Raw genomic sequence first — 25814 nt, forward strand, 5'->3', positions numbered from 1 at the left:
TCCTCTCCTCTCTGCTGTCCCTCCTCCTCTCCTCTCTGCTGTCCCTCCTCCTCTCCTCTCTGCTGTCCCTCCTCCCTCCTCCTCTCCTCTCTGCTGTCCCTCCTCCCTCCTCCTCTCCTCTCTGCTGTCCCTCCTCCTCTCCTCTCTGCTGTCCCTCCTCCCTCCTCCTCTCCTCTCTGCTGTCCCTCCTCCTCTCCTCTCTGCTGTCCCTCCTCCCTCCTCCTCTCCTCTCTGCTGTCCCTCCTCCCTCTCCTCTCCTCTCTGCTGTCCCTCCTCCCTCCTCCTCTCCTCTCTGCTGTCCCTCCTCCTCTCCTCTCTGCTGTCCCTCCTCCCTCTCCTCTCCTCTCTGCTGTCCCTCCTCCCTCAGACAACCAGTCCTCCGTCTTCTAGCTCCCCTCTCTTGCCCCCCTTTCTCTCCTCCCTCTCTCCCTCTCTCCCTCTCTGTTCTGGAGCCAGCCCTCCCTGCATCCTTCCTACTCAGCCAGTTCAAAATGGTGGCCGCTCTGCGACGCTCAAGAATCGATGGCATGGTTATTTTTGTGCTGCTTCTGGCAGTAGGCGTGTGTGGATTTGTAGATGTGTGTTGAGGGGGTGTGTAGGAGAGAGTGGGTATTGTACGCATGCACGTTTGTGTGTGTGCATGTTTGTGTGAGTGTGCATGCGTGTGTGTGTGTTATATTATTGTTGCTTGCTTTTTTGTACAGGTACACTCTTGCACTTTTTGAGGTTCATGTTGTTTAATTTGTAACTTGTTTAACTACTTATTTGCTTTTCACAATGTATGCTTCATGTTTCTGTTACCAGAACAGATTCTGGATCCTTCAGGTGTGTTTCTAATGTAGAACCCATGTCCACAATCAGGACCACTGACCCAATGATCCAGTATCAAAACGTCACAGGCTCTCAAGAATGGAAACAGCATTGTTCCATCTTAATCTGCATTAGTCAGGGCCGTGGTGCAGTTAGACGCACACGCCAGTGTGGGCCAACACACGGCTACTGAACATCCTGTTCTGCTCATGTTCAGTCTATGCATTTGTGGAGACTTGCACTAAACACCAACGTGAATGAATATAAACCTCTCTAGCACCTTCTGTTCTCTGTTGAGAATTATATTAAGTCATTAGGAGACAGTGGATAACCACTGAAATGTTTCAACCTCTTAACATTATAGCTGGATGGGCAGTAATCATGGAATGCATGTGAACGAATTCAGCAAATGTAAAATAAATATGTGCTTTCCAATAATTGGACATTTGAATTTATATTTTTTAATCAATATTTATTTCATGAATTAACTGACATTTACCAAGACAGACCTGAACCTTGGCTTCTATCCTTGAAATAAAAATGTCTACACAATTCTTATATGTAAATTCCTTTGAATCCTACGATGACTCTAGTCAAGGCTGCGTTGAAGATAGTAGCTGGAGATTCTAATTGGTGCTCCTCTTCTCTCCTCCGCAGTGCAACAACGAGTACGTCCCTGTGTGCGGCTCCAACAACCAGAACTACCAGAACGAGTGCTTCCTCCGCAGGGACGCCTGCAAGCAGCAGGCTGAAGTCCTGCTGCAGTCTGAGGGCAGCTGTCCTGTCGGTGCGTACGCTACATGCTAATATGCCACATGCTAATAACCTACATGCTAATATGCTACAGGCTAATTTGCCACATTCTAAAACTCCACATGCGAATACACTAAATGCTAATACTCTAAATGCTCAGTCACACACAATCGCCTACACCAAAAATGTAAAGGCATATTTTGTGCATTTGTAAAATATTTTTTACTACTGCAGTAGTCACAAATGTGATTCAGTTCTGCTCACTACGGCTTTGACCCTCAAAAAAGACAGACAGAATAACCTTTTGTCAGAGAAAGGAAGAAAACAATCTGGGTCTGTGTTCCAGAGCTGTTACGTGGTTATCAGGCACAGGTGGTCTTCAGTTGAGTCACCTAGAGCAGTGGTTCTCAACCCTGGTCCTCAGGGCCCACTGCAGAGCTGCCAACTCTCACGGTTTCGCCGTGTCACACACGCATTTCAACCATTTCTCACGCTCTCACGCCACACATTGTATATCTCACGCTGAAAAGGCAACGCCAAACAAGTAGCCAAGCTAACGTTGTAAACAGTAACGGACGAGGCGCAGGTTAACGGAGTGAAGCATCACTGACGCGCAAACAGCAGTGTAAACTCGCCTGGGGGGGGGGGGGGGGGGGGTGAAGCTCGCGAAAGCTCACCCCGGGTGGGGGGGGGGGGGGGGGGGGGTTGCTACCAAATCTCACGCCAAGGTTTTTGGAAAAGTTGGCAGCCCTGCACTGTCCTGCATGTTTTAGATGTTTCCCTGCTCCAACACACCTGATTCAAATGAATGGTCATAAGCAGGCTTCTGCAGAGCTGGATAACGACCCATTCAGTTATGTGTGTGTGTGTGTGTGTGTGTGTGAGAGAGAAAGCAGGAATAAGGAGGTGTGTGTGTGTGTGTGTGAGAGAGAGAGATCGTTTTTAAATGTGTTGTGTTAGTGTCTGTCAGAGAAAGAGAGCAAGTGTGGGTAAAATGGATGTGTTTTTGTGTCCATGGTGCTTCATGGATGAGAGAGTGGAAATGAGGGGGTGAAGCTCGTTTCACGAAACAAGGAAACAAATCTGATGTTTGGTCTTTCCTCGGCACGGTGGCTGTGACGATGATGTCCCAGCCTGACAGCTTCTCCCTCCTCTACGCACACCTCTCCATCTTCCTCTCCTCCTGTGTTCCTCCATCCCTCACTGTCACGGCTAAACCATGTGGTCAGATCGAATTAGATGTGCACTATCAGCAATGTTTCACTATTGTACTTCACTTGTCTTAGGTTAGTATTTTAGTATTATGTGTATTATGTGTATTTAGAGGTTTAGTATACTGTATTGAATATTGTATATTATTGTATATTAGGAGGTTTACTATATCTTAGCTATATTTTCTGTGTTCTGTGTACTTATATGTTGTGTTATGCCAGGTTGCTTTGCGTTGTCTTGTCCTAAGAATTTCAGTGCCCAGTCAGACCCTGTGTTGTTCTGTGCATCATCAGTCAGACCCTGTGTTGTTCTGTGCATCACCAGTCAGACCCTGTGTTGTTCTGTGCATCACCAGTCAGACCCTGTGTTGTTCTGTGCATCACCAGTCTGACCCTGTGTTGTTCTGTGCATCACCAGTCAGACCCTGTGTTGTTCTGTGCATCACCAGTCTGACCCTGTGTTGTTCTGTGCATCACCAGTCTGACCCTGTGTTGTTCTGTGCATCACCAGTCAGACCCTGTGTTGTTCTGTGCATCACCAGTCTGACCCTGTGTTGTTCTGTGCATCACCAGTCAGACCCTGTGTTGTTCTGTGCATCACCAGTCTGACCCTGTGTTGTTCTGTGCATCACCAGTCTGACCCTGTGTTGTTCTGTGCATCACCAGTCAGACCCTGTGTTGTTCTGTGCATCACCAGTCAGACCCTGTGTTGTTCTGTGCATCACCAGTCAGACCCTGTGTTGTTCTGTGCATCACCAGTCTGACCCTGTGTTGTTCTGTGCATCACCAGTCAGACCCTGTGTTGTTCTGTGCATCACCAGTCTGACCCTGTGTTGTTCTGTGCATCACCAGTCTGACCCTGTGTTGTTCTGTGCATCACCAGTCAGACCCTGTGTTGTTCTGTGCATCACCAGTCTGACCCTGTGTTGTTCTGTGCATCACCAGTCAGACCCTGTGTTGTTCTGTGCATCACCAGTCTGACCCTGTGTTGTTCTGTGCATCACCAGTCTGACCCTGTGTTGTTCTGTGCATCACCAGTCTGACCCTGTGTTGTTCTGTGCATCTGACAATAAAAGACTTGAACTTGAACGTGATGTAGCGTCCGCTGAGGAAGCAGGTGGGTTCACATCACAACGCATACAGGTCGGTGCGATGATGAAAAAAGAAAGCTTGTGGACGTTAACCTATCTCAGGTTTTTGAAGACCCCAGTTCCTCTTTTACTGTGTCACTCAAACCTTTTGAAATAAATTGACAATTATTTATAATGAACTAAAATCACTGGGTTCTAGTGAGGCATCTCTGGATTTTAGGCACCTACGTGGCTCACTGTGGTATATTTATTTGGGATGGTTAAGGTGTGGTCCTCCTCAGCGTCTATTGGTTGGGGGTTGTTAACCAGGTGTTCTTGTCTGTCGCTGGGTTCTGCTCCAGTCAACTGTTCTGTTCTCTGGCACTCCTCTCCTCATTCTGTTTCCTCTTCATGTTGACCAGACAGAGGCTGTGTTGGGGTTTACCTCAGTAACGTGGCTGACAGCAGGGTCCCACCCCGGCGTGGGGTGGGCCAGCCAGGACAGACGGCCTGCTCTGGCTGTCCCCCCGCGGCCTGGCAGCAGACAGCCAGGCCGCGGGGGGCTGGATGCACGGCCCCTCCACTCTCAGACACAACATGTTCCTGGGGTGGAGGGGCTTGTTTTTTCTGAATCTTTAATGAGTTTAGTGTGTCTGCTGTCTCATCTGTGCGCACATGGAGGTCCGGTTCTGAAGGGCTTTAGCAGCTTGTTGGGTAGTTGATGTTTTTAATAGTACTAGTAGAATGGATGATGGGCCATTCGACGCAATTTACTGGTAGCATTTCTGTTTCCTGGAATACACCTGCCTACAACATCCTACAACAGGAGGGTGAGGGGAGGGGAGAGGAGGGGAGGGTGAGTGGAGGGTGAGGGGAGAGGAGGGTGAGGGAAGACGTTCAGCTCAGGTTACTCTCAGCCTGGCTCCTATAATTGCTCCATTGGTGTATCTTTCACAGTCGTATGGTTAAACAGTGCTGTGAGCTTGATGTCCGAGGGAAGCTTGACCAGGATCAATTTGTGCTGGCTGTACAGATGGAATTACTGAGAAAACATATTGAACAGTGGGAGACAGAAGACACACATTCTCACACCAGAGAGGTCTTGGTGAGAGGAGGTCTGGGTGAGAGGAGGTCTGGGTGAGAGGAGGTCTGGGTGAGGGGAGGTCTGGGTGAGAGGAGGTCTGGGTGAGAGGAGGTCTGGGTGAGGGGAGGTCTGGGTGAGAGGAGGTCTGGGTGAGAGGAGGTCTGGGTGAGGGGAGGTCTGGGTGAGGGGAGGTCTGGGTGAGAGGAGGTCTGGGTGAGAGGAGGTCTGGGTGAGGGGAGGTCTGGGTGAGAGGAGGAGGGACGGGCTTATCTGGACATGTATTCAAGCACAAACGTTTACACACATGCTTAATACTAATTAGATAAGTGTACTGTCGTTCATCAACCCACACACACACAACCATTGCGATACACAAACACACAGACACACACTTGAATGCACACAAGATGGTTAACGTGTGTGTTCTCTCCCCCACAGATGCTGGCTCCGGATCAGGAGATGACGGTAAGCAAGTTCTGGTCTCTCCTTCTCTCTGCTCTCTCTGCTCTCTCCTCTCTCCTTTTCTCTCCTCTCTCCTTCTCTCTGCTCTCTCTCCTTCTCTCTGCTCTCTCCTCTCTGCTCTCTCTCTCCTTCTCTCTGCTCTCTCTCTCCTTCTCTCTGCTCTCTCTCCTTCTCTCTGCTCTCTCTGCTCTCTCTCCTTCTCTCTCTCTCTCCTTCTCTCAGCTCTCTCTCTCTCTCTCCTTCTCTCTGCTCTCTCTCCTTCTCTCTCTCTCTCTCTCTCTCTCTCTCTCTCTCTCTCTCTCTCTCTCTCTCTCTCTCTCTCTCTCCTTCTCTGCTCTCTCTGCTCTCTCTCTCTGCTCTCTCTCCTTCTCTCTCCTTCTCTCTGCTCTCTCTCCTTCTCTCTGCTTGTTGTTCTTTTCCGTCTCTCTCCTGTCTGTTCCATTACAGTCTGTTACACTTCTGGCTTCTTGAGGAGACGGTACCAGCAGGGGGCTGTGTGTTTCGGGTCACACACCACAGGCCTGCTGCCAACCTCAGTTTTCTGTCCAATCCAATTCTCTTCACACACACACACACACACACGTCTTTCCCTCCTGACCATGCTGCTGTGCCGGGGGGGCCCTGCCCCATCCTGAGCATGCTGCTGTGCCGGGGGGGCCCTGCCCCATCCTGACCATGCTGCTGTGCCGGGGGGGCCCTGCCCCATCCTGACCATGCTGCTGTGCCGGGGGGGCCCTGCCCCATCCTGACCATGCTGCTGTGCTGGGGGGGGCCCTGCCCCATCCTGACCATACTGCTGTGCTGGGGGGGCCCTGCCCCATCCTGACCATACTGCTGTGCTGGGGGGGGCCCTGCCCCATCCTGACCATACTGCTGTGCTGGGGGGGGCCCTGCCCCATCCTGACCATACTGCTGTGCTGGGGGGGCCCTGCCCCATCCTGACCATACTGCTGTGCTGGGGGGGCCCTGCCCCATCCTGACTATACTGCTGTGCTGGGGGGGGCCCTGCCCCATCCTGACCATACTGCTGTGCTGGGGGGGCCCTGCCCCATCCTGACCATACTGCTGTGCTGGGGGGGGCCCTGCCCCATCCTGACCATACTGCTGTGCCGGGGGGGCCCTGCCCCATCCTGACCATACTGCTGTGCTGGGGGGGCCCTGCCCCATCCTGACCATACTGCTGTGCTGGGGGGGGCCCTGCCCCATCCTGACCATGCTGCTGTGCCGGGGGGGCCCTGCCCCATCCTGACCATACTGCTGTGCCGGGGGGGCCCTGCCCCATCCTGACCATACTGCTGTGCTGGGGGGGCCCTGCCCCATCCTGACCATGCTGCTGTGCTGGGGGGGGCCCTGCCCCATCCTGACCATACTGCTGTGCTGGGGGGGGCCCTGCCCCATCCTGACCATGCTGCTGTGCCGGGGGGGCCCTGCCCCATCCTGACCATACTGCTGTGCCGGGGGGGGTGGGCTGTGCTGCTGGAGTGTGACATGAGAGAGAAGGAGTGGGACCACACACACTCTGGGATGGAAGGAACCCTAGGGAACTTCCTCATGGCATGTGAGTGGTGTGTGTGTGTTGTGTACAGGGTGTGGTGTGTGTGTTGTGTACAGGGTGTGGTGTGTGTGTGTTGTGTACAGGGTGTGGTGTGTGTTGTGTACAGGGTGTGGTGTGTGTGTGTTGTGTACAGGGTGTGGTGTGTGTGTTGTGTACAGGGTGTGGTGTGTGTGTTGTGTACAGGGTGTGGTGTGTGTGTGTTGTGTACAGGGTGTGGTGTGTGTGTGTTGTGTACAGGGTGTGGTGTGTGTGTTGTGTACAGGGTGTGGTGTGTGTGTGTTGTGTACAGGGTGTGGTGTGTGTGTGTTGTGTACAGGGTGTGGTGTGTGTGTGTTGTGTACAGGGTGTGGTGTGTGTGTTGTGTACAGGGTGTGGTGTGTGTGTTGTGTACAGGGTGTGGTGTGTGTGTGTTGTGTACAGGGTGTGGTGTGTGTGTGTTGTGTACAGGGTGTGGTGTGTGTGTGTTGTGTACAGGGTGTGGTGTGTGTGTTGTGTACAGGGTGTGGTGTGTGTTGTGTACAGGGTGTGGTGTGTGTGTGTTGTGTACAGGGTGTGGTGTGTGTGTGTTGTGTACAGGGTGTGGTGTGTGTGTGTTGTGTACAGGGTGTGGTGTGTGTGTTGTGTACAGGGTGTGGTGTGTGTTGTGTACAGGGTGTGGTGTGTGTGTGTTGTGTACAGGGTGTGGTGTGTGTGTGTTGTGTACAGGGTGTGGTGTGTGTGTGTTGTGTACAGGGTGTGGTGTGTGTGTTGTGTACAGGGTGTGGTGTGTGTGTTGTGTACAGGGTGTGGTGTGTGTGTGTTGTGTACAGGGTGTGGTGTGTGTGTTGTGTACAGGGTGTGGTGTGTGTTGTGTACAGGGTGTGGTGTGTGTGTGTTGTGTACAGGGTGTGGTGTGTGTGTGTTGTGTACAGGGTGTGGTGTGTGTGTTGTGTACAGGGTGTGGTGTGTGTGTGTTGTGTACAGGGTGTGGTGTGTGTGTGTTGTGTACAGGGTGTGGTGTGTGTTGTGTACAGGGTGTGGTGTGTGTGTGTTGTGTACAGGGTGTGGTGTGTGTGTTGTGTACAGGGTGTGGTGTGTGTTGTGTACAGGGTGTGGTGTGTGTGTGTTGTGTACAGGGTGTGGTGTGTGTGTGTTGTGTACAGGGTGTGGTGTGTGTGTTGTGTACAGGGTGTGGTGTGTGTTGTGTACAGGGTGTGGTGTGTGTGTGTTGTGTACAGGGTGTGGTGTGTGTGTGTTGTGTACAGGGTGTGGTGTGTGTTGTGTACAGGGTGTGGTGTGTGTGTGTTGTGTACAGGGTGTGGTGTGTGTGTGTTGTGTACAGGGTGTGGTGTGTGTGTGTTGTGTACAGGGTGTGGTGTGTGTGTTGTGTACAGGGTGTGGTGTGTGTTGTGTACAGGGTGTGGTGTGTGTGTGTTGTGTACAGGGTGTGGTGTGTGTGTGTTGTGTACAGGGTGTGGTGTGTGTGTGTTGTGTACAGGGTGTGGTGTGTGTGTTGTGTACAGGGTGTGGTGTGTGTGTTGTGTACAGGGTGTGGTGTGTGTGTGTTGTGTACAGGGTGTGGTGTGTGTGTGTTGTGTACAGGGTGTGGTGTGTGTGTTGTGTACAGGGTGTGGTGTGTGTGTGTTGTGTACAGGGTGTGGTGTGTGTGTGTTGTGTACAGGGTGTGGTGTGTGTGTGTTGTGTACAGGGTGTGGTGTGTGTGTTGTGTACAGGGTGTGGTGTGTGTGTTGTGTACAGGGTGTGGTGTGTGTGTGTTGTGTACAGGGTGTGGTGTGTGTGTGTTGTGTACAGGGTGTGGTGTGTGTGTGTTGTGTACAGGGTGTGGTGTGTGTGTTGTGTACAGGGTGTGGTGTGTGTTGTGTACAGGGTGTGGTGTGTGTGTGTTGTGTACAGGGTGTGGTGTGTGTGTGTTGTGTACAGGGTGTGGTGTGTGTGTGTTGTGTACAGGGTGTGGTGTGTGTGTTGTGTACAGGGTGTGGTGTGTGTTGTGTACAGGGTGTGGTGTGTGTGTGTTGTGTACAGGGTGTGGTGTGTGTGTGTTGTGTACAGGGTGTGGTGTGTGTGTGTTGTGTACAGGGTGTGGTGTGTGTGTTGTGTACAGGGTGTGGTGTGTGTGTTGTGTACAGGGTGTGGTGTGTGTGTGTTGTGTACAGGGTGTGGTGTGTGTGTTGTGTACAGGGTGTGGTGTGTGTTGTGTACAGGGTGTGGTGTGTGTGTGTTGTGTACAGGGTGTGGTGTGTGTGTGTTGTGTACAGGGTGTGGTGTGTGTGTTGTGTACAGGGTGTGGTGTGTGTGTGTTGTGTACAGGGTGTGGTGTGTGTGTGTTGTGTACAGGGTGTGGTGTGTGTTGTGTACAGGGTGTGGTGTGTGTGTGTTGTGTACAGGGTGTGGTGTGTGTGTTGTGTACAGGGTGTGGTGTGTGTTGTGTACAGGGTGTGGTGTGTGTGTGTTGTGTACAGGGTGTGGTGTGTGTGTGTTGTGTACAGGGTGTGGTGTGTGTGTTGTGTACAGGGTGTGGTGTGTGTTGTGTACAGGGTGTGGTGTGTGTGTGTTGTGTACAGGGTGTGGTGTGTGTGTGTTGTGTACAGGGTGTGGTGTGTGTTGTGTACAGGGTGTGGTGTGTGTGTGTTGTGTACAGGGTGTGGTGTGTGTGTGTTGTGTACAGGGTGTGGTGTGTGTGTGTTGTGTACAGGGTGTGGTGTGTGTGTTGTGTACAGGGTGTGGTGTGTGTTGTGTACAGGGTGTGGTGTGTGTGTGTTGTGTACAGGGTGTGGTGTGTGTGTGTTGTGTACAGGGTGTGGTGTGTGTGTGTTGTGTACAGGGTGTGGTGTGTGTGTTGTGTACAGGGTGTGGTGTGTGTGTTGTGTACAGGGTGTGGTGTGTGTGTGTTGTGTACAGGGTGTGGTGTGTGTGTGTTGTGTACAGGGTGTGGTGTGGGTGAAGTGACACGGTCTGGGTCACACTCTTCCTGTCTTGAATGCGTGTTCCCCATGCAGTTTCTTCATTAACTCATGTGAAGAATATGTAGCGTCCCAGAGACAGAGAGTAAACAGATCCAACAGGCCCGCCGCGACACTCGCACTCACAGACGGAAATGAAGAGGCCTCGAGGTCAGCCGGGGACCCAGAGGAGATGAGGGAGACAGATTAGGGGACGAGGGGAAGCAGGAGCACGGAGCGATCACGGAGTCTGGGGCGATAGAGAAGGATGGGGGGCGACAGGGAGAAGGAGGGATTGCAGTGGAGAGATGGATGGATAGCAGGAATGAAGGGGAGAGCACAGGGAGGGGGAGATTGAGTTTTATGAGTGTCAGAGAAGGTTAAAGATGAGAAGTATAAAAGGCTGGGTTAGGGTAGCATAGAGCCACTTGCAGAGGAACAGTCCTCAATAAAAATCAAATGTCTTTTAATGGCTTACGATAAATCCAGCAGAGCCTGTTTATTGAGGTCTGGTCGGTTCAGATGCACAGAGATAAGATTTGGGGGTGATGTGTGGTGTGTCTGTCTGTGCGGATGGAAGAGAGTGTGTGTGTGTGTTATCTGATTCCAGCCAGCTGTGGATAGAGATGCCTTGTGGCCATGTGGTTTCCATGGATGCAGGTACAGCCACAGACGGATGGGGTCATGTGATCAATTGTTTGCAGTGTTCCATGAAGTCTTCCCAGTAGAGACCTTCAGGCTGTCCCAAGACAGACACAGTTTAACATCCCGAACAACACCAGTCTAGACCTGAGAGGTTGTATGTGTGTGTGTGTGTGTGTGTTTGTATGCGTGTGTGCTAATTAAGGGATAAACACACTATACTTAAGTTAATTATAATACCATAGCTCAAGTGAGGTAATTAATCAAATAATCATTGTGAAGCTATGTCGATATGGATTTTTGCCTTCAGTTCATTAATTTAAATTAGGTGTAAGACTCCAGAGCCGGCAAATTATGAATTCAATTTCAAACGATCCGTTCTTTTCAATATACAGAAACATGCCACAGGAAGTGGGAGGGTGGTGTGATATTCCTTCCGTACTTTTATACTGTAGGTTGTCACACTTTGAAACATATGAAACAAATATAGATTTAACTAAAAGGTTTGGGCAAGTCTGAGCAACTTATGATATACAGTGACTAAAATGGCTAAACATTTACATTTTCTTACTTAATCCATTTGTAACTGAGTGATTTTTAGTCATTTAGCAGACACTCTTATCCAGAGCGACTTACAGTAAGTACAGGGACATTCCCCCCGAAGCAAGTAGGGTGAAGTGCCTTGCCCAAGGACACAACATCATTTGGCATGGCTGGGAATCGAACTGGCAACCTTCAGCCCGACTCCCTCACCGCTCAGCCATCTGACTCCACTATTATATATAGTTATATATAGTATATAGTGATATATATAGTTATATCGTATACAGTGATATATAGTTCTATAGTATACAGTGATATAAACAGTGATATATAGTTCTATAGTATACAGTGATATAAACAGTGATATAAACAATGATATGTAGTTATATAGTATACAGTGATATAGTATACAGTGATATGTAGTTATATAGTATACAGTGATATAGTATACAGTGATATAGTATACAGTGATATAAACAGTGATATAGTATACAGTGATATAGTATACAGTGATATGTGTATGTGTGGCTCTGGCAGCAGTTCTGGGTCGACCAGGGTTGAGCTCCCTTAGGATCTGGACCTCTTTAAGGAGCGCCAGGCCTGACCTGTGGTTCCCACGGTGATGAGACTGACCTGTGGTTCCCATGGTGATGAGACCCGCTGTCCCCTCTCTGATGGGGTCACACTGCCGGCACCATCACCATGGTAACAGAGTTAGAGGTTTAGGAAAGCGAACAAATCTAATCATGCCACCACTGCAGCAGAGATAAGGCTTGACGCTAGTGTGTGTGTGTGTGTGTGTTAGTGTGTGTGTTAGAGAGAGAGAGAGGTAGAGATAGAGAAAGATGGCAAGTTTCCCAGAATGACCAAAGAGGATGTATAGAAATCCCTTCACTGCAAAGTAGCATAACAGCCTCCCTCCTAAACCAGCCTCACATGGTTCTTATTCTACTCGCTGTACTGAGTATGGCCTGCTCACATACCTGAAACTATCCTCTCACAGTGAGAGACAGACTATGTAGTTCTCCATGAATTACATCAACTACCTGTTCAACTGACATGATTAGGATGAACGCCTGAGTGTTTCCACCCAGGCAGATGAGACCTGGCTGTCTCCACCGTGAGCCATACTCATGATGTACACACATTATATCTTACTGTCACCTCAAATGACAGTGGATCCTCTTGGATTCCAAAGATAGATATTTGGAGTGCACTATCTAGTTGTCAGTCAAAGCAGGATTTCTGTGGCTGGCATCATGTGGATAACAGTGTTCCTCTGCTGCCTTCCTTCCCCTCAGAAGATCCTGTCCCCCAGGATGGATGGTCTGTAGAGGGACACTGGCATGGTCCTCAGATCCTGCTGTCTGTCTCCGCCTGTCCTCTGCTGTCCTCTGCTGTCCTCTGCTGTCTTCCTGCTGTCGTCCTGCTGTCCTCTGCTGTCCTCCTGCTGTCCTCTGCTGTCCTCTGCTGTCTTCCTGCTGTCCTCTGCTGTCCTCCTGCTGTCCTCCTGCTGTCCTCTGCTGTCTTCCTGCTGTCCTCCTGCTGTCCTCTGCTGTCTTCCTGCTGTCCTCCTGCTGTCCTCTGCTGTCTTCCTGCTGTCCTCCTGCTGTCGTCCTGCTGTCCTCTGCTGTCCTCCTGCTGTCCTCTGCTGTCCTCCTGCTCTCTCACTCCATCCAGCTAATCAAACACCGCTGGAGTCCTTCACACTGCTTTGCCTCTGATGAAACATAAATCTCTGGCCACCGCTGTGTTTTTATTTGTGTGTGTGTGGAAGTGAGTTTTACTTTGTGACATGGAGGGAGGGGTAGCTGGGTTTCACTGTCCTCCTCCCCCTCCCTGCATCATGAGATGGAGCAGGCCCTCTGCCACAGAGCCCTGGTGGAGATGGAGCAGGTCCTCTGCCACAGAGCCCTGGTGGAGATGGAGCAGGTCCTCTGCCACAGAGCCCTGGTGGAGATGGAGCAGGTCCTCTGCCACAGAGCCCTGGTGGAGATGGAGCAGGTCCTCTGCCACAGAGCCCTGGTGGAGATGGAGCAGGTCCTCTGCCACAGAGCCCTGGTGGAGATGGAGCAGGTCCTCTGCCACAGAGCCCTGGTGGAGATGGAGCAGGTCCTCTGCCACAGAGCCCTGGTGGAGATGGAGCAGGTCCTCTGCCACAGAGCCCTGGTGGAGATGGAGCAGGTCCTCTGCCACAGAGCCCTGGTGGAGATGGAGCAGGTCCTCTGCCACAGAGCCCTGGTGGAGATGGAGGGATAGAGGAGGAGTTGAAGCTGAGTTGAATGGTAGAAGGGATTAGTGTGTGTGTGCGTGAAGCTGTGTTGGAATAGAGGCTTTCAGCATTATGACTTCAAACACTTCCTACCTTATGTGATGTTGTCATAATGATCTAGTTAGGCGGCCCACTGTAATACATTTATAGACTTGGACACAGTTCATATGATAATGCTATTCATTATCAAACGTAAAAAAATTACATTATGCTTTAAAACCTTTGGTTTCAGTGCCAGATGAATGTTTCTGTCATGACAAACTGTAAGTAGGTTCTGTCATGAAAAAATGTAACTAGGCTGAGCTTCTCTCAGCCAGGTTGACCCAGAGGAATGTTGTTTAAATCCTTCATGTTCTGCAGATTACAACCGACTGGTGACCTTTTCTACATGAGACCCTGTGTAGCTCCAGTAATACAGCTCTATAAGGAATACAACATGCGTCTATGTGGTCCATTTGGATGACACCATCTCCATTATCTGTAATGCATTTTGCAAATGCAGCCAGATCTTTTTAGTGTTCATTTTCCACTGAATTTTCAAGCTGTAAGGGTCCTTAAGTAACCATGGTGACTGGTCACTGAGCTGTTTCACTAGGGGCAGTGTGTGTTTCTGCATCCTCATGAACCCTCAGCACATACAGAACCCTCCAGCTATCAGGACATCTGCTGTTGCTTGTTCAGTCACAACATCAGGACTTTAACATCTTTCTGGTGTCTCTAGCTGTTGCCATGGTGCCCCAGTACCTCACCAGGGCGTCTGGGCTCTGGGTGACCCTAACCCAGACAGATGGCTGAGTGGTGAGGGAGTCGGGATAGTAATCAGACGGTTGCCAGTTCGATTCCCGGCCGTGCCAATTGACGTTGTGTCCTTGTGCAAGGCACTTCACCCTACTTGCCTCGGGGGAATGTCCCTGTACTTACTGTAAGTCGCTCTGGATAAGAGCGTCTGCTAAATGACTAAATGTAAATGTAACCCAGGACACCATCACAGTACCAGACTTGTTGTGGGCATCTTATACAACTAGGCTATGTTAGCATGGAATTGTTTGTAGCTTTATTCCTTTGTAATGACAATATGTAATGACATTACAATAATAATAATAATAATAACTTGTAATTTCTATGTTCCTTTTGAAAATATGTGCAGACTATCACATGCTGTGTTTTACCATGTTTTGCCTTCCCATGGCAAATACTTTTACAAACGGAAGACGAACGGAAGGCCAAACGACAATCCAGTGCAGTTTATGAAAGCGTGACACCAGAGCCTGTTTAGTTTATCACCAGAGTATAAAAGTGTGACACTGTTTCGTGAAGCAGGCACCTGAGGATCAAATTGTGTTTATTGTACAGAGGACAAACATCCACAGCTAGAGACAAACCCCACCGGAGGTCAGAAGCGTTTTCTATGTAATCTCGCTCCATGACTCATCGTTTCCCCAATCCAGTCTCCCCCGGCCCGCTCCCTGCCTTTCATCGATAGCGTCATAAATGGGCTTGTGTGTGTTCTCTGGAGAGCCCGGCCGTGTACGCACATATCTGAGGGCTGTTTATTTCGGGGTTTAGTGGCAATCTCCAGGCGAGCGTTCCCTGAGGGCTGGGGGCCTCAGTGTGGGCTACCAGACTCAGAGCTGGGTCCCACCGCGGAGGAAAGCCTGTGTTTTTAGGTGTTTGTTTACTTTTGAAAATTAGGCGTTAAGGGATGAAGAGCAAGGGAGGGTAAAATGTGTTTATTTTTTAAATGAGCTTTGCTGGAGTGATGGGGAAGTGTGCTCGTATGAAAACCTGTTTATTTGCATGACAAAGAGAAAGCTGAGGAGAGGGTCTGGGGATGAAGAACGACTTTGAATCAAGTTGAGCTTCACAGAGCATCAGGATGTTGGCTGTGCTCCAGGAGGTGCTGTTACTCCAGCAGTCCTGGCAGGATGTTGGAAATGTTTCCCCAATTTCTTTTTTCTAACATTTCTTTTTTTGAGTAGTAATTTTCTTTGTATTTCTTCCAACCTTTTGAAACCTTTTTTAAAACTTTCAAAACGTTTTCTTTCTAACCTTTTTTATCTACCTTTTTTCAACTTTTTTGTAATGTTTTTTTTTTCTCGAAAATATGTTTTCAACCTTTCCAAAAAAAAAAGGAGGGGGGATGTGTGTGAAGATGAAGGAATAAACAGAGAAAAAAATAGAGATCAGAGTTTGGTTTGAGATTAATAATAGTTTGAAAATACTAAACAAACATACAGTAATTATCCTCAGATCTGAGGTCAGCCAAGTTCACACTACAAGGAGCTCATTCCGATAGTGTGCTCCTCCGTGCTGTTAGCTTTGATATGGCTGTGTCATGCTTGTGTTTCCTGTTGAGCAACTCTCTGTGTGGCTGGATCCAGGTCCTGAGACAAAAAGGAAACATTTGAAACAGATCGAGATAGAACAGGTTGCATTTAATTTTTGGGCTCAATCAATAACAATATGATATGAAAACAAAAACCCTAAAACAATTCACACACAGCCGATGATTCGGTTTCAGGGCATTTTCTCCAGCTTTATTTTTAAATGTGTGTGGCCTAATGGAAGATATCCAACTGCAGCAACCTGCAGTCAGGCAGCCAGAGCGCAGAGAGCAGCGTCTAATCCTCTCAAAGCACAAACACCAAGTTTGAAGCCTTAATTCCTCCTCTAATTCTCCTCCTTTTAATCTACTCATGGAGCCTGACCCAGTTAGGGGACATGCTTGTCAGCGGGTTCCCCTCCTGCTCAGGAGCAGGGTACCTGTCACTGGGAACATCACACCAGGGGGATTCTGGATTTGATTGAAAGTAAAGAGTAATTAGATTTGTTGAACTTAATTTACATGATTAAATGACGTTGGATTTTGGAGTAGCAAGATAACAAAAATAAATAAATGTTATTCAAACCTAAGAGAAATACAGATGTAAAGGCAAAGATGTTTTACAATGATTTATGTTCTGGACTATGTTGCTTTATTGCTTTATTATTTGTCTAATTTAGTTCATGATTTTTGTCAGTTTATTATGACCTTTTAGTAACAGACAGGGCAGTGGTCTCACTGCCAACATTAACACAAGACTAGGCACGAAGTTCTGCTGGTGTTTTTAGTATTTTTGTAGTAGTTTAGTATTTACAGAAATAAAATATTTGAATCAAACCATCTAATCTAAATCAAAGTCCGATAGATGTATTATCATGTGCACAGTGTAACCCAAGGTCATTCTGTACAAAAACATTTTTGTGACATGACCAGCATCAGCTAAGTGGAGCCATGAGCCAAGCTGTCAGGATCCTCTGGGTTGGACCTGATACCCTTTGTATACTGATGAAGGTGTTTGTATACTGATGAAGGTGTTTGTTTACTGATGAAGGTGTTTGTTTACTGATGAAGGTGTTTGTTTACTGATGAAGGTGGCTTCTCTATAGAAGACAGACTGCTTTATATAATGTCCTCAGTGGCTCTGGACCCTCATCTCAGTCTGTTAATATTTCATTTAAAGCTTGATACAATTTGAAAGCCGGAAAAGGTTTTAAAATGTTTCACATAAATGTGTTGGACTGAGATAAATGTATGATCCAGGGCTTTAGGTATTGTCAGAGGATATTGTTGAATGCATACAGAGTATGTATTTGTAATATACAATAGTGTACCATAGAGAAGAAGAGGATTTACATGCTGACAGACTAGCCTGAGTAACACTGCATAGTAAACCTTCTGTGATGTCCCTGTATGATTCTGTGATGTCCCTGTATGATTCTGTGATGTCCCTGTATGATTCTGTGATGTCCCTGTATGATTCTGTGATGTCCCTGTATGATTCTGTGATGTCCCTGTATGATTCTTATCGCTTATGGGTTCCTTGCAGACTATCACCTCCCTGAGGGATATTTGTACATTGTTGTATTTCATTGTTTCTGCCCATGAAACAGCTTAATAGTGTCATTATTTATATCACGGTCCATTGTAATTCTTGAGCGTCGTGTCCTTTGTCATTTTGTCATCCTTGTCATTGCTTCTCCGTTTGCCCTTGGCTCGCGTTAGAGAAGTTGGATGTCGCCTTTTTTTGTTAGACTTTGTGACAAATGACTTCACAGAAAAAGCGATACACTGTAGAGAGAAAAAAACAAAACATGGATGGAAAAATTTAATCTTGGCTTGGGTCAGAAGCATCATCTTTCATTTTCTCAATATCAGTGTCCATTATGTTTCTGCTGGCTCCTGTTCCTGGGTAGGGCTCGTGTCATGTTCGATGCCCAGTTCACTGGGCCATTGATAATGTCATTGTGATTGATTGTTTTAATAGTTTAATTGTCAGTGTAGTCGTCTCATAATGTGTCTTCCTGCTGTGGAGACTGAGAGCTGTTGAATGGAGGTGTAGTTCTTCTCCCTGTGTGCCTGTGATGACCCTCACTATCGCTTCCCCTATCATGTGACCGTATCACATGTCTTATTACAGGAAATATAACCTCACACCGTTTTCAATCAAACCTGTTGGTGGCAAGGCAAACAGCCTGGCCAAAGTCCTACATATTTTACCAACTTACATTCCTCATTGTCACCATAAACAGGAGGTTTGGATACCGACCCCACCAGAATACAAACATGAAGCGTGTGAATTCAGGAGCTCTGTGTATGGTGTATAGCCTAGCGCTGTGTGTGGTGTATAACCTAGCTCTGTGTGTAGTGTATAACCTAGCGCTGTGTATGGTGTATAGCCTAGTGCTGTGTGTGGTGTATAGCCTAGCGCTGTGTGTGGTGTATAACCTAGCTCTGTGTGTGGTGTATAACCTAGCGCTGTGTGTGGTGTATAACCTAGCGCTGTGTGTGGTGTATAGCCTAGCACTGTGTGTGGTGTATCGCCTAGCTCTGTGTGTGGTGTATAACCTAGTGCTGTGTGTGGTGTGTAGCCTAGTGCTGTGTGGTGTATAACCTAGTGCTGTGTGTGGTGTATAGCCTAGTGCTGTGTGTGGTGTATAGCCTAGTGCTGTGTGTGGTGTATAGCCTAGTGCTGTGTGTGGTGTATAACCTAGTGCTGTGTGTGGTGTATAACCTAGTGCTGTGTGTGGTGTATAACCTAGTGCTGTGTGTGGTGTATAGCCTAGTGCTGTGTGTTGTGTATAACCTAGTGCTGTGTGTGGTGTATAGCCTAGTGCTGTGTGTGGTGTATAACCTAGTGCTGTGTGTGGTGTATGGCCTAGTGCTGTGTGTGGTGTATAGCCTAGTGCTGTGTGTGGTGTATAACCTAGTGCTGTGTGTGGTGTATAGCCTAGTGCTGTGTGTGGTGTATAACCTAGTGCTGTGTGTGGTGTATAACCTAGTGCTGTGTGTGGTGTATAACCTAGTGCTGTGTGTGGTGTATAACCTAGTGCTGTGTGTGGTGTATAACCTAGTGCTGTGTGTGGTGTATAACCTAGTGCTGTGTGTGGTGTATAGCCTAGTGCTGTGTGTGGTGTATAACCTAATGCTGTGTGTGGTGTATAGCCTAGTGCTGTGTGTGGTGTATAGCCTAGTGCTGTGTGTGGTGTATAACCTAGTGCTGTGTGTGGTGTATAGCCTAGTGCTGTGTGTGGTGTATAACCTAGTGCTGTGTGTGGTGTATAACCTAGTGCTGTGTGTGGTGTATAGCCTAGTGCTGTGTGTGGTGTATAGCCTAGTGCTGTGTGTGGTGTGTAGCCTAGTGCTGTGTGTGGTGTGTAGCCTAGTGCTGTGTGTGGTGTGTAGCCTAGTGCTGTGTGTGGTGTATAACCTAGTGCTGTGTGTGGTGTGTAGCCTAGTGCTGTGTGTGGTGTATAACCTAGTGCTGTGTGTGGTGTGTAGCCTAGTGCTGTGTGTGGTGTATAACCTAGTGCTGTGTGTGGTGTGTAGCCTAGTGCTGTGTGTGGTGTGTAGCCTAGTGCTGTGTGTGGTGTATAACCTAGTGCTGTGTGTGGTGTATAACCTAGTGCTGTGTGTGGTGTATAACCTAGTGCTGTGTGTGGTGTGTAGCCTAGTGCTGTGTGTGGTGTATAACCTAGTGCTGTGTGTGGTGTGTAGCCTAGTGCTGTGTGTGGTGTGTAGCCTAGTGCTGTGTGTGGTGTATAACCTAGTGCTGTGTGTGGTGTGTAGCCTAGTGCTGTGTGTGGTGTGTAGCCTAGTGCTGTGTGTGGTGTGTAGCCTAGTGCTGTGTGTGGTGTGTAGCCTAGTGCTGTGTGTGGTGTGTAGCCTAGTGCTGTGTGTGGTGTGTAGCCTAGTGCTGTGTGTGGTGTGTAGCCTAGTTGTATCTGCATGTCCTAGCTCCTGGGGGCTTCTCTCCAAGGCTTTGTCTCTGTGACCACACATCAGCTCCCCAATACATCTCTCTGCCTGTGTGTGTGAAGTCCCCCATCTCTTCTGTGTGTCCGTGTTTGTGTGTGCGTGTGTGTGCTTGTGTGTGTGTGTATCCAAGGTCGCTCTCGTCCTGCTGTTTTCTAGAGCGGTGTGGGCTTCATTCATCATCCCTGTGATGCTGCTCCTAGACCGCTCTGAATCTCTCCCCCTCTCTCCCTCTCTTTTCCTCTCTTTTCCTCTTCCTCTCTCTTTTTCTCCTTCCCTCTCTCCTTTTCTCTGATTCGTACTTTCACAAGGACTTGTTCTCTCTCTCTTTATCTGTCTCCATCGATCCTTCCTCCCCTCATGACCCCAGCCACCTCTGTTCCAGGGTGTCTGGGGAGAGGGTGGCTGGGTGACTGTGCTGTCCTGTTCCAGGGTGTCTGGGGAGAGGGTGGCTGGGTGACTGTGCTGTCCTGTTCCAGGGTGTCTGGGGAGAGGGTGGCTGGGTGACTGTGCTGTCCTGTTCCAGGGTGTCTGGGGAGAGGGTGGCTGGGTGACTGTGCTGTCCTGTTCCAGGGTGTCTGGGGAGAGGGTGGCTGGGTGACTGTGCTGTCCTGTGCCAGGGTGTCTGGGGAGAGGGTGGCTGGGTGACTGTGCTGTGCTGTCCTGTTCCTGACCTGATCTGAGACAGTCTCTGTGTGGGGATCAGACCTGAGACAGTCTCTGTAGGGGATCAGATCTGAGACAGTCTCTGTAGGGGATCAGATCTGAGACAGTCTCTGTAGGGGATCAGATCTGAGACAGTCTCTGTAGGACTGCAAGCCCTACGCTGCACTATAATTGGCCTGGTTTGCCCAGTTGACAACTGGGAATGTCGGTTATATGTGCTCTGTATGTGAGCTAGGAGGCAGGAGCTATATCATGCTTGAATCCCCTGTGAGTGTGTGTGTTGGGTCTGCACGTGTGTGTGTGTGTCTGCTCCCAGAGTGTGTGTGAAGGCAAGAGCCTGCCCGCCTGAGAGAGTGTGGGAAGCGAACCGTTTGACAGAGCGCAGAGGCTGGGGAGCAATTGAGGCTCTCTCTGAAAGCTGCAAAAGTTTCTCAGAACAGGAAACAGTTGACAGTTGGAAATGAGAGAAATTACATTTGTGTCAGCAGTCTTTGAGGTGAATTTGCTAATTCAATCAGTAGCAGTGCCATTGTTGACAAGCAGATCAACCCAAACCTGGGATATAAAAAGAAACAACATAATTGAACTGTCAACTAGTCTATCTCTCTCATTTGAACTCTCCATTCCTCACACTGCTTCTCATTATTTCCTTGTAGTTTCAAAGGAGAACTAGAGAGGGTACAATTTATGGGGAAATTGTAGGGTGTGCTTGCTTGCGTCGGTTGCACAGGGGTCCGTTTTTGAATGACATTTTTACAACTGATATTTCTGTATATTTTATATAAAAATGCATACTTATTATTTATAAAGATGACATAGATTTAAAAGCATTTTTTTTTTGCTGCTCATTTACAACTGAAAATACGAGTGAAGTGTAGAATGAAATAGATGTCTTCTCATTTCCCCTGCAAGAGGCAGCCTCATCGTTGAAACAAAACGAATAAATTGGGCAGACCGGTGTAAAAATTGACCTAATCTCTATGATTTAAACGTCATTTTAAGTTTTTCCCTTCTCATGATATTTTCAGGCATTTAGCCTACTCATTGCATTCATTCATTAATAAAGAACCCCCTTTGAAGATTATTCTACGACGTTACCCGGCAGTAGAAGATGGAATCGCGATTCAAACAGTACCATCTGCTAACTGAAAATATGCCCCCCAAAACGTAAATAAGCTTGACATTTATTTAGTGGAAAATCGCTCATTCATAAAAAGCTCACTGGTAGCGATCATTGTCAGTAACAACGCAAAATGCGATATAGCCCTGTGTGGAGAAGCTGCCCCGGTAAATTGTACTACTACGGTACAGTACTAGACTACTGTTGTGTTCGTCTTGGTAGCGATTGCGTTGGTTGAATTGGATTGAACGTTCCGTTGTACGGTTTAAGCTGAAATTAATTATTTTCATGAACAGATTGAGAACGTTTAGGCTGTGGCAATGAAGTTCAGGTTAGTAGTTAGATAGACTTGATTTAAGTAAGGGGAGTGCCGAACATGTTCTGTCGCCGTTTGACTTCCTAAACAGCTGTGTAGTGTAGATGTTTTTGTAGTGTGTCTCACGTAAGCTACAGCGTTGCAGTGAACTACACTGGTTTGAAACCACAGGTAATGGTAATTTCACCAACAAATCGTTTACTAATGTCAGAATAAATCCTACAACGAAAATGTATATGTGAGGAATGTTTATTTTAACGATTGAAAACAGATAACGCTACATCATAGACCACTGTAGTATGTGTTGCCCGGGCAACAGAGGCTAATGTCATGATGCTAATATTTCAGTGAAATAGTAGAGTACTGTTTCCGAAAGTAGATGTACGCTCCTGTTTCGCCCGCGAGACAAAAATGCTGCCTCCCCCTCCCTCAGTTACGACGCACTAAATTCTAACAAATATATTTTTTAGACGCTACACATGTTATACATCGTTGGAAAGCTACGATTCTTGTGCTTCCATTGAAATAAACCAATTCAAGATCAAGTCGCAATAGCAAGCAAAGTCAACGTCTTTTTCCGGTGAACATTCCTTCAACAATGCCAAAGAAAAAAGTTGTACTCACCCTAAGTTGTTCAAATAGGTCCAGGTGTGCAAATCATGCCATCAAAACTTGATCTGCGTAAGTCCCAAGGGTTCAAAGTATCTAACCATGTAAAGTAATTCGTCCAAATACAATGTTTTACGTTCATGAATAGCCATTATCCTTTGTTTCATTATGCAAGTTAGCCGACGGAAGAAACAACTTGTTCACATAAAAGTGTTATTTTCTCCGGTTAGCAACGGAGTATTTACAATATGAAGGTATCAAAATGTCCGTTGAACCCTCCCCTTTTGATTGACACCTTGTTCGACCCAATAGGAGCTTCCATGCCCCGTTGACAGCCCTCTAAAGCCAACTAGGTCTGTGCGTCCTGCCCCCCCCCCCCCCCCCCCCACACTCGTTCTAAACAAATTTCTCGAACTGGCTTCGACTGGCTCTGAAATTAGCTCGTTAGCCTTGTAGCTGACAGCTAGCTGAAAATGCCAATACCTCATTTGTATGCGGTCTGTGGAGCCTTCAAAATAAGAGTCGATTGCGCAATATGGTTGACAGAATCAGTGTTCTTTGTGCGCCAATCCTTGGAATCAGATAAAGCACTCCAATGTGTTCATGCTTCAGTTTTTGTGTTTCAGTATTACTAATTAGGGATTTAGCTATTATATATGATAGTTCTAAGTACCACCTTTCATTAGAGATAACAATTATGAAAAATAATACCTTTTTATTTGACCTTGACCTTGGTTACAAAGGGTCATTTTGGAGTCTCCAAAAGACCCTTTTAGAAAATTCCTGGATGTACTCTTATAAAAACATGTGTCAAATATGAATATATTGTGGTATTATGTTTGACTTTTGATTTGAATTGGGTAAGGCTTCAACCTGTGGTCCAATTTAGTCTTCCAGATAATACCTACCACCTCTAGGCCTCTTCAGGCCTCTGTTTTCAAAACAAAATCTAGGCGGAAATATAAATTTTCACTTTCCTTGTGTTCAAGCTTCTATTACTCAACACTAGAAGGACTGACAGGGGTCCTGACAACAGGGGACATAACTTCAGAGTGTCAGCTTTCAAAAGAGATCATTTACATGCATGTACTCCAAATGGTTCAAGAACAGCTTCCAATTTACTTTGGGTATGCTGTTTAGGCGTTTTCAGGCAAATTTAACAGGAACATGAAAAGGTTAATAATATCAGCTTATATTGTACATTACACATGACAATTGTGTGTCATATCACAAAGTAAAATGAGTAAATAGTTATCACCCTGGCCTCTTTGCTTGTGGCGTTCCTGCAGCTGCCTTGCAGTAAAGCTATAGTTAGCCTAGCTATCCCCCAAGTTAACAGATGCGAAACGAATGTTCTGCTACAGGTAGTCACGCGTGTTTTCGTGACGTTAGTGACGTTAGTAACGTCAGTGACTGTGGCTAGCAAATTAGCCACCGTTAGCTTCACTTTTCGCCACAAAAACTTAACTTAAGCCCAAACCATGCAACGGAACGTAAATTCCAATAGAAGCAACGCAATCGCTACCAAGACGAACCTTTTGACACCGCCGTTGTGTATGTAGGCCAAATATTGACTGAGTTTTAGGGGGGCGAAAATAAACAATAAATAAATATATATGTGAGAAAACAAAGGTTGTGCTCTCGCCGAAGGCTTGAGCACACCCAATAATAATAATATATATGTGAGAGAACAAAGGTTGTGCTCTCGCCGAAGGCTTGAGCACACCCAATAATATACATGTGAGAGAACAAAGGTTGTGCCCTTGCCGAAGGCAAAGCACACCCAATTACTTGATTTTGGGAGTCTGCTTTCTATGTGCATAAATGCTTTGCATATTTGGACTCAGTTGAAAAGCTGTGCTAGAGTAGAAATCGGAAAACTCAGTGGCTTTAGATTGGAAAACTTGATTATAGAGTTCTGAATAGAGGATTACCATTGTATTCAGTGGTAGAAACATTCATTGTTTACCATTGATTGAGCCTGGAAAGGTAGTCTGCTAAATGCTATTCTGTATTTGGTAATAGGTTGGAAGGGGATGTATTAACTCATGTAATGAGTTATCCTCTACTACAGCCCCAGAGACAAGACTCTAAACCAGACCAAACAAAACCACAACAAACATCTGCAAACAGCAGCAGGCAGAACGAGGTCCACATGAGCAGAGCTCCAGGCAGAACGAGGTCCACATGAGCAGAGCTCCAGGCAGAACGAGGTCCACATGAGCAGAGCTCCAGGCAGAACGAGGTCCACATGAGCAGAGCTCCAGGCAGAACGAGGTCCACATGAGCAGAGCTCCAGAGATCACAGCAGCACCGTGATGCCACCAGGAGGAAGACTAACGACCCTCACAGTCAGATCAGGAAGAATAGGGTCAAGTAGGCACTAAACCAGGACAGAAGCAGGGTCCCGTCTCTCCACATGGTTTTTCATATTCATCCTCCAAATCCCAGGAGATCCTGACAGCAGGAGGCGGGGTGAGGGCTGACAGCAGGAGGCGGGGTGAGGGCTGACAGCAGGAGGCGGGGTGAGGGCTGACAGCAGGAGGCGGGGTGAGGGCTGACAGCAGGAGGCGGGGTGAGGGCTGACAGCAGGAGGCGGGGTGAGGGCTGACAGCAGGAGGCGGGGTGAGGGCTGACAGCAGGAGGCGGGGTGAGGGCTGACAGCAGGAGGCGGGGTGAGGGCTGACAGCAGGAGGCGGGGTGAGGGCTGACAGCAGGAGGCGGGGTGAGGGCTGACAGCAGGAGGCGGGGTGAGGGCTGGAGCAGGAGGCGGGGTGAGGGCTGACAGCACGGGGGAGCACAGCTACATGCCTGGCTGGGGAGGAAAGGATGTGACATGGGGAGACATACCTCTTCCTGTTCCTTCATCTGCTCCTCGTGGGCCCCAGCTTTAAAAATAGTACCCTGTAACAGAGGAGGTGTGCGGGGGGAGAGAGGGCCAAGGAATCTCAGAGGGAAGGAACGCAATTTGAGATTGGACAGATTGCTTGTCCCCTGCCCCTAGTGAGCCGGGAGGCGCTGGCCAGGCCTGAGCCACAGAATATCACCACCACCCGGCACACTGGGATCTGGAACACTCTATCCCTCTCTATCCCTCCCAGAGGGAGGGATAGAGAGATAGGAGGGATAGGAGAGACTGTGAGTGAATGTATAGGAGAGACTGAGTGAATGTATAGGAGAGACTGAGTGAATGTATAGGAGAGACTGAGTGAATGTATAGGAGAGACTGTATGATTTGCAAACGTGTTGTTTTACAGAAATCCATCGTCTTTGAATACAGAAGTGACAAATCTTTATCCTCTCCCTCCCTCTCTCCCCTCTCTCCCCCCTCTCCCCTCTCTCCCCCCTCTCCCCTCTCCCCTCTCTCCCCTCTCTCCCCCCTCTCCCCTCTCTCCCCTCTCTCCCCCCTCTCCCCTCTCTCCCCCCTCTCCCCCCTCTCCCCTCTCTCCCCCCTCTCCCCTCTCCCC

At 48.1% G+C, this 25814-nt stretch overlaps 1 protein-coding gene across 2 annotated transcripts in view; it reads left to right on the forward strand.

Annotated features, from left to right (window-relative positions):
• Window positions 1-25814, forward strand: part of tmeff2a (transmembrane protein with EGF-like and two follistatin-like domains 2a) — a 54333-nt gene that overhangs the window by 14853 nt on the left and 13666 nt on the right. For both annotated transcript variants that reach the window (XM_062456300.1, XM_062456299.1), the window contains exons 3-4: window positions 1468-1597; window positions 5367-5393. In XM_062456300.1, coding sequence (XP_062312284.1) covers window positions 1468-1597; window positions 5367-5393 — 157 coding nt within the window. The remainder of the gene's footprint in view (window positions 1-1467; window positions 1598-5366; window positions 5394-25814) is intronic.

Source organism: Osmerus eperlanus, chromosome 3 (genome assembly GCF_963692335.1).
Source record: "Osmerus eperlanus chromosome 3, fOsmEpe2.1, whole genome shotgun sequence".
NCBI classification, from domain to species: domain Eukaryota; kingdom Metazoa; phylum Chordata; class Actinopteri; order Osmeriformes; family Osmeridae; genus Osmerus; species Osmerus eperlanus.